Source organism: Thalassophryne amazonica, chromosome 14, assembly GCF_902500255.1.
Source record: "Thalassophryne amazonica chromosome 14, fThaAma1.1, whole genome shotgun sequence".
NCBI classification, from domain to species: Eukaryota; Metazoa; Chordata; class Actinopteri; order Batrachoidiformes; family Batrachoididae; genus Thalassophryne; species Thalassophryne amazonica.
In genome coordinates this window covers 23,676,691-23,686,180 of record NC_047116.1, presented here as the reverse complement: position 1 = coordinate 23,686,180, position 9,490 = coordinate 23,676,691, and the positions used below count along the sequence as shown (strand labels likewise).

At 39.7% G+C, this 9,490-nt stretch overlaps 1 protein-coding gene across 4 annotated transcripts in view; it reads left to right on the top strand.

Annotated features, from left to right (window-relative positions):
- The first annotated feature begins 776 nt into the window (after nt 1-776).
- Nucleotides 777-9,490, top strand: part of LOC117524095 (anosmin-1) — a 165,003-nt gene continuing 156,289 nt past the window's right edge. For 3 of the 4 annotated variants that reach the window (XM_034185824.1, XM_034185825.1, XM_034185823.1), the window contains exon 1: nt 777-995. In XM_034185824.1, the coding sequence (XP_034041715.1) occupies nt 822-995 (174 nt within the window). In that variant the 5' untranslated portion in view covers nt 777-821. The remainder of the gene's footprint in view (nt 996-9,490) is intronic. The other variant, XM_034185826.1, reaches the window with a different exon arrangement.

Sequence of the window (9,490 nt, the reverse complement as noted above, 5' to 3'; positions counted from 1 at the left end):
AGGAAGATGATAGATAGATAGATAGATAGATAGATAGAAGGAAGATGGACAGATGGATGATAGATTGACAGAAGGAAGGGAGGAAGATGATAGATAGATAGATAGATAGATAGATAGATAGATAGATAGATAGATAGATAGATAGATAGATAGATAGATAGATAGATAGATAGATAGATAGATAGATAGAAGGAAGATGGTCAGATGGATGATAGATTGACAGAAGGAAGGGAGGAAGATGATAGATAGATAGATAGATAGATAGATAGATAGATAGATAGATAGATAGATAGATAGATAGATAGATAGATAGATAGATAGATAGATAGATAGATAGATAGATAGATAGATAGATAGATAGAAGGAACATGGACAGATGGATGATAGATTGACAGAAGGAAGGGAGGAAGATGATAGATAGATAGATAGATAGATAGATAGATAGATAGATAGATAGATAGATAGATAGATAGATAGATAGATAGATAGATAGATAGATAGATAGATGATAATATGCGGCTCATTAACATTTTTATTTTTAATTTCCTCAGAAACAGATTTTGTGCTTTCAGATTCGTCGGTTTGGAGGTTTTCACGCGCGTGCTGTGGAACAGCGCGTGCGTGCCCACTGTGGAGGACTGTGCTGAAGTCTACCTGCTCCGCACGCGCGCCTGTCACTCACCGCCTGCTCGGCCAATCAGTGGGCGCGCGAGCCCGCTGACTCCTCCCCGGCGTATAATTGAAGTTTCTTTAGTTTCTCCGGCGCAGCGCAGCTCGCACGCAGTGCTCGTCCGGTCAGCGTGGGGATTAAACGGTGGACCATGTCGCATGGGAGGATCGTCGCGTGTTTGTGGATTACGGCGCTGACGGCGGGCGTGTGCGCGCGGAAGCAGGACGACTCGTTCTTCACCGGCAGTATCTACCGAGCGAGATGTGCGTCGAGGTGTCTCAGTCTGCACATCACTCGCATCTCCGCTTTCTTCAAACACTCACAGGTAGGAGACGCACGCGGGCGCCGTCCACGCAGACCCCACGCCTGATCAATGAACGGGCTGGTGGAGCCGCGGTCACGCCACTTTATCACTTTATCCACGCACAGAGTCTCCTCACACGGATCCACCTGCACACATCAGGATCCTTGTCACATTGTGGAGCTTCTTTCAAAGTTTGCACATGTTTATTTATTTATTTGCTCATTGCACGTGAACATTTTATCGTGATATTGATGCGGGACGCTCCTAAACGGAACCATGTTATTGATTAATGACAGGAAAATTAAATATATATAATAAGAAATGTGCTGGAGCCCACTTCTGTCAGGGTTTTAGGTTGAATTCAGGGGCGGAACAAGCTAAGAGCAGGTAAGGGGCCCCACCCATCCCACCCCTTAAAAAAAAAACTGATTAATCAAAATGCACAAACTAACATGTTACTTAATTCCTCAATAATTACACTTTTAATTGTTTGCTCTGTAAAATGCTCTGTAATTAAAAAACAAAAAAACAGCTCTCCTGCTTTTTTCATGACACCATCAAGAAATGCATAACATTTTTGCAACATGGTCAATTTTAGTTCACTATTTTTAACCCTAACCGTAACCCTCCCCCATGCCACCCCCCTCGCATCACCCCAGATTTGGTGATACCATCAAAAATTAATTCTGTGATACTGAAAATGTGAGGCATTTCACAAACTAATAGATTAAATCAGTGTTTGTGATGTCATCACAAACTGGCGTGAGATCGGGTTGAAGAAAACCCAACAATTCTACTAAACATTAGTGCAGAATGTAAAAGTGTCTTTAAATGCAATTAAAACAAGTTTAAAATTCCTAATATCTGCTTTAAAACTCAGTAAAACACCTTAAAAGCCATCTGTCTATCATGAGTATAGAATATTTTTAAAACCACTGAAAGCTATATTGCCCCAGAGTGAAAGCAGTTTAAGACATTTTATTGTTGGGTAAGAACTGTGAAAATCAATTTCTGGTAAAAATCAGTTTAAAACACATTTGAAGCCATTTAAAAGTGAATTTAAAACAGTGCAGATTGGTTTCAACTGAGTTTCTGAAATTGGGGGGAGGAGGGAGCAAATCTTGAGAATCTTGAGAAATCTTGAGAAACTCAAGACAAAAGTTGTGACTTTGTCACAAAAAGATTTAGCATATTTTCTATATTTGTTCATCTCAAAAATATTTTACATTTATTTTTTTAATCAGTCAGCAGTTCCAGTAAACCCTAAAGACTTAGTCTTAATTCCGTTTATTGAACCCTGTTCTGTTGAATGACCTGAAAAATATGTGTTGGTGTCTATTCAGGCAGTTGTGTAATAAGTTCTCAGAAACAAAATAAATTGTAGTTGCAGTTCAGTGTCAGAGAAGTATTCAGAAGTGTTGTCTGAGTTTTTTTAAGGCTGGATTGTGTAGTATTTTTTGTTTTACACTGCACTGGTAACAGTGTAAAGCTTGTGCAGCAAAATTGTATGGGTGGATGGGTCCATATGAAGAAAATAAAATAAAAATAAATACGTAATGAGGACAAACCTTATTGCATCTTAGAAACTTTGATACATCAGTTCAATCAAAAAGCATGTTTTGCCTGTGTGATATACTGTAGATGTAGTCTGTAGGATATTAACATTCATATCCTATACACTACAACTATAGGATGTTACATATTAATATCCTGTAGTTCTGTCTGCCACCTGCTGGCCTGATTATGGAAAATTGTCAGTGGTTAAAATTGTAATTACATGTAGTTATTCTGCTACCTGCTGAACACCGAGCATGTTGTCATGGGCAAATACGGGAAGAAACATACAAAAGGATGGGAAAATAAATCTGAAATTACAGAATGGATAGAACGTGTGGCTGGGGATGATACCAAAATGTTTTTTCCATGTAATGGAGGACAGGTGGTGCTGTGCAGAAGAAATCATGTAAACGTCACTCCCCAAGGCCAAAAGACCCTCTAGGACAGATGCTAGAGCCCATGGGTTTTAGCCTTGTGGTCAGAGTGCTTGCCTCCCATCCCAGGGACTGTAAGTTTGAGCCCAGTGAGGGACAAAGCAACAGGTTGCATCCATATTCGTGATGGCAGACTTGAAACTAGAACGTTCAAAACGTTTGGAACACTCATGTTTTGAAATATTGTTCCGAAGTCTGTATGGAAGACATCACGTACTACGATAAATGCATTACATTATTTATAGGTTCATTGAATAATGAACCAGTTGTCTGCCTGGGTGGTTGCCATCCAGGACCCAAAGTGGTTTGGGTATCGTATGGATGTGAAGACCAGCATGCTCTCCTCAACGTGACTGAATAATGATGAACTGATTAGTCAACGGTTATTACCTTAATGCAACAGATCAATCAAACAAGCCAGTTTGTTTGCAACCTGCTGAACACTGACACCTGCTGGATGGTTTAAAAATGTGCATCATACCAAATGATGAATTTCATATTTAAAGTTCATAGAACAGGGTCTGTAAATGCACAAATACGTATGTTGCTTGTGTTGCATTATACTGTTACATCAGGGGCGTAGACAGAGGGCTTCTGAAGGGTGCCTCAGCACATCTTTAAACAAATATCCATCCATTTTCTTCTGCTTTATCCAGAGTTGGGTCGCGGGGGCAGCAGCTCAAGCAAAATAATTAAATATTACTGTATACTGGATACAATATTGAAAGATTGTTTAATATATTTTAAATTTCTGTGTGTCTGGGCATCTCAAATGGAGTTCGAGTTTTTTGGAAAACTCAATATTTATTGGTGACATTATCCTGCACTAGTTTAACATGTAAAAGTCTAACTAAAAAACTCACTCACTCATCTTCAATTGCTTATCTGGGATCGGGTCGTGGGGAGCTAAAAATTCTCTGTTAAAAATTCAAAACTGTCTTCTACTGAAGAGTGTGACATGCTTTTCATAGGTTTGATGTTGTAGAGGAGGATCAGAAGGAGGCTTCTGCTCAGACCTGTAGGGCCCAATTATTGCACTATTATCCACTTTCGCTGACTTTTACACAAGATTAAATCTGATTATTCTTGGTTTTGGATCACAATTGATCCCAGTGTCAAACAAATTTTTAAACATGTTTATAACTTTACCACTTGCTCAGTGTTCTAAAGTGGTCTTTCTAGCACCAATTACACCCAATTTCAGGCCCCAATTGGGGATACAATTTTTTTCTTTTTTTTTTTCCCCCCAATGACATCACACAATAAAAATCAGTAATGAGAAACAGGCTTAAAATTTTGGAATGCTCCTATATGCTGTGATGTGCCTCTAGTTTCCGTTTTTTTTTTTAACAGGATTTGCACCATGTAAAGGAAGTGTTGGGGTTATTGTATAAATATTTACAAGTGGATTCATGACTTGTGATTCTGCATCAATTGCTGCCGATACTGCAGTGAAAGCAATATTTTAGAAATGTTTCTGTGGGAAGTTGGTGAATGTGCAAATGAATACATTCTGCAGCCTGGATTTGTGCACAGTAAATAATTACACTAAGTGCATACACTCTAAAAAGTAACAGTGTCTTTGTATCACAATAAGAAACAGCTATACTGACTTAATAAAATCTCAGAAACACACTCACTTGATTACTTGAGTTGGATATACCAAATGAAATACCTAAAAATTTAACAGTTAATTTTATTTTAACTTTACATTTATTATTTGAGTTTATTTCATTGAAATAAATTAGCATTTGCTGAACAAATTGTATTTGTTGAAATACAAGGTCTATTAGAAAAGTATCCGACCTTATTATTTTTTTCAAAAACCATATGGATTTGAATCACGTGTGATTACATCAGACATGCTTGAACCCTCGTGGGCATGCGAGAGTTTTTTCACGCCTGTCGGTTACGTCATTCGCCTGTGGGCAGTCTTTGAGTGAGGAGTGGCCCATCCTCTCGTCGTTTTTTTCATTGTTTAGGAATGGCTCAGAGACTGCTGCTTTGTTTGATCAAAATTTTTTCAAAACTGTAAGGCACAACTGAGTGGACACCATTCGATAAATTCAGCTGGTTTTCAGTAAAAATTTTAACGGCTGATGAGAGATTTTGGTCTGGTAGTGTCGCTTTAAGGACGGCCCACGGCGCCTGACGGCGATCTGCGCTTTGAGGCGGCAGCGTCTCACCGTTTCAATTTGAAAACGTCCACATTTCAGGCTCTGTTGACCCAGTAAGTCGTCAGAGAACAGAGAACTTTCAGAAGAAGTCGGCATGAGGAGTTTAGTTGGACATTCCATTGTTAACAGACATTTTGTAATGAAAGAACGTGCGGGCAGAGTCGCATGTCGGGCCGGACCCGACCGCGGGGGTCGCAACAGGAAAAACACCTCCGTGTTGGAAACCTTAACGGGCAAGTTGGAACATGCCCAAGCTGTTAAACAATTTCTCAGTTACTCACTTGTTGAAAGCCATCAAAAGCCGCCTGAATTTTACAAATGGTTTTCAACACAGAGGTGTTTTTCCTGTCGCGGTGCACACAGATTCGCCGAGTCTTCACGGAAACGACTCGGCGAATTTGCGTGCACGTCTTTCATTACAAAATGTCCTTAAACAGTGGAATGTCTGCATAAAGTCCTCATGCCGGCCTCTTCTGAATCTGCTCTGTTCTCTCATGACGTCCTGGGTGAATTAAGCCTTAAATTAGAATGTTTTCAGGTCGAAACAGGCCGACGACGGCGCCTGGAAGCGCTGCAGGACGTCCCGTTCTGTGGGAAGTCCTTACAGCGACAGAAACACCCCATAATCTCTTATCAGCCGTTAAACATTTCACTGAAAACCAGCTTAATTTCTCGAATAGTGTCCACTCGGATATTCCTCACAGGTCAAGAAAAAATTTTGATAAAGCAACGTGCGCCGTCTCGAGCAGCGTGTGAAACAAAGGAATTCAGCCGAGAGGGCGGGACCACATCTCACTCAAGGCCTGCCCACAGGGAAATGACGTCACCGACACGCGTGAAAAAACTCACGCATGCGCACGAGGGTTCAAGCATGATTGGTAGAATCGCATGTCATTCAAATCCATATAGTTAAAAAAAAAATAAAAGGGTCAGTTTATTGTCTAATAGACCTCGTATACTTAATTTGTTTGTTAAATTTTATTCAGAATATTTGGAAAGGACTAATATACTTAATGTTTTTACTTAGATTTACCAAGATCATAAAGTACGAGGTCTATTAGATAAGAAACCGTCACACGTGATTCAAATCCATGTGGTTTTTGAAAAAAATAATAAGGTCGGATACTTTTCTAATAGACCTCGTATATTTAAATGATTTCACAGCTTTTTAATTTACTCAGTATTTTTAAGTGTAAAAATGTTTCACCAAAAAAATTGAGTAGAACACAATAACAGTTTTTACAGTGTACTCCAACAGTTAAAAAAGAATATTACTTAGCAGTAATAGACCGTTGTTATGTGTTCTATGTATGCGTGCAGTTTAAAGCTCACCAAACTGATTGCATTAACCCCCCACCCCCACCCACCCTTCATACACACTCTTTATGGCTACGCCCCTGACTATGTTAGAAAAATTGCACATTTTAGGTGTTAACATCGTTCTTGTTGTATTTTATAGATTATATCGATAAATTAGAATGCAGTGATCAGTTTGTTTATAATTAGTAAGTTCTCATAATGAGGCTACCAATCTGAAGATTATTATTATTATTAGTGTCTAAGCATATCTGTCATCTTCTAATTTGGAATTGTGTGACTGGCTGTGCTTCACATTTTGAGCAGGAGCTTTGCGTGGACGATGCAGTCCTTTGGTTGACTTCAGTTGTGTCCTTTGGGTGATTTGGTGTCAGAAGTTGTTTTTCGTCCTCCAGTGGGCACACTGTTCTCCCCCAGGGCTCCAGAGAAAGGAGCGCTCACTGATCCTTCTCCCGTCAGCTCCTTTTCATCAGCCCCAGCCTATCTGCTGCTTTCCTTTATATGTTCGCTCACATTTGCATTTGCAAAGATCGTCTTTCTCTCGGGGCATTCGCGAAACCCTAATTGCAGAGAAGCACTGTGCAGCAAGGTAATTTTGTAATTGGGTGCAATGAATCAACCCCGTGCATTACCTTCTCATTCATCACCTACTGACTTACTAATCGGTTGTTCTCAGTATAGGTCTTCAGGAGGCACCTTCTGAGTTTAATTCCAGCAGTTTAATTAATGGCTAATGCACACGTGGGATTGATGTTGACTTAATTGTCATTAACTACCCACTTCGACTGAAAACAACATTAGTGGTCATGCTGCAGACCAGGATTGGAAAAAGCGTATTGGGTAAGTAGTGTCAGATGCTTCTCAGGGATTTGTTAGCGCTTGCAAAGTTGGGCAATGAAATCAGCCACCACCTGAAGTGAGAGGTAACTGATGAAGTCTCACCTCTAATGAACTGTTAATTGACTTAACTGCAGAGGCTCCGTGTCTGAGGCATCCTCATCTACAGCAGAGGAAACAAAGGAGGGAGCGAGGAGGGGTTTAGGGTTTTTGTTGTTGTTTTACTACTTTGTGTAGTCGGCATCTCCCACGCTCTGTGTGTGCACACGTTTTTGTCAACACATCTCAGCAACAAGATTAGATTAGATTAGATTAGATAGAACTTTATTAATCTATTGGGAAGACTCCCTCAGGGAAATTAAGGTTCCAGCTGCATTGTATAGAAGCACACAGGGTAAGAAGCACACAGAGTATTAGAAGTGAAAGTGAAAAACAATTTGCAAATATAAATATAAATACCAGAAGTACTGCTCGCTACTGGTTTACCGGCTACTACTGTTCCTCTCCTTCCCGTCCTCTGTCTTCCTGTTACTCCTCCTCCCCCTGAGTGAGGAGTTGTACAGTCTGATGATCTGAGGGACAAAAGAGTTTTTCAGTCTGTTGGTCCTTGCTGAATATTGCAATACATGCAAGGCGTTTGATACTTGCATCATGGGTACCTAAGGGTGAGCAGATGTGGTGATGACGTTGTAAAGTTGTTTGGTGTGTATACTTGTATATTAGGGTGAAGTTATTTTATTCTTTGCACACACACAATATCTCAAAGACAATACACTCACTGGCCACTTTATTAGGTACACCTTGCTAGTACTGGGTTGTACCCCCTTTTGCCTTGAGAACTGCCTTCATTCTTTGTGGCATAGATTCAACAAGGTGTTGGAAACATCCCTCAGAGATGTTGGTCCATACTGACATGATAGCATCACCCCATTCAGCCAGTCTGCCCATTCTCCTCTTACCTCTGACATCAACAAGGCATTTCCATCCACGCAACTGATGCTCACTGGATATCTTCTCTTTTTTGGACTGTTCTCTCTAAACCCTAGAGATGCTTGTGTGTGAAAATCCCAGTAGATCAGCAATTTCTGAAATACTCAGACCAGCCCGTCTGGCACCAACAACCATGCCACGTTCAAAATCCCCTTTCTTCCCCATTCTGATGCTTAGTTTGAACTGCAGCAAGTCATTTTCACCACGTCTAGATGCCCAAATGCACTGAGTTGCTGTCATGTGATTGGCTGATTGGCTATTTGTGTTAACAAACAATTGAACTGATGTACCTAATAAAGTGGCTGGTAAGTGTATGTGGTAAGCACTTTATACTTACACCAGAGGTGCACACATTTGTAGATTTTAAAATGAGAATAAACATGTTTTTCCTTTGTCAAGAGGATACAGCAATAACAACACATGGGATACACTTTAGACTTATGTCCTGGAGAGTGTATCCCCTCCTTGTTAACACAGTATATGGTATACACTTGATACTCACACCATACATACTCTCTTGGGAGTAGGTCACCTGATTCTGTTTTAGGGATTTTTGCTGCTCATTACGAGTGAATTGTTTTTTCTTCTAACAGCTGTTACTCCAGAATATGTTACAATAGAGACTGAAGATGAAACAGCATGAAAAATGAAAATCACTGTTATAGAGATTGAAATCATCACTATCAATTTTGTCACTGTGTTGTTCCAATGTGCTGAAAATGTTCAAAAGGTACATATGCTGATACTGCAAACATCAAAATATCAGTCCATTGACAAACGCGCTGAAATTGAGTCGACTGCAAGTCGGTGCAACGACGAAAGTTGTTATTAGTATTTCCACTGTGTTGTAATCTGCTTTTTTGCATAAATTTAGATTACCGGATTATCAAAAGAAATTGTTGGATGTGATGTCGCTTATATTAATTTATGTTCTGGGTTTTGTGAACATTTTCTCCGTTTGTAAGACGTTTTGTTGATGCAACTACCTGTTGTTGATTTGATACAGTTGTTTCCATATTTATAAGCATTATTAGTATTGCTAGCGTGTTGCCTGTGGGGCTCTAGATTGTGTAGTGTTTATAAAATAGGGAGGTGACATTTGTCAAGGGTGGTAATAAATTATGCAAAGTTTCTATAATGATTTTAACAGAAAGTGCAGGAAATTAAAATGAGAAAGTTTTGTGAGTAATTGTATTTATTTGGT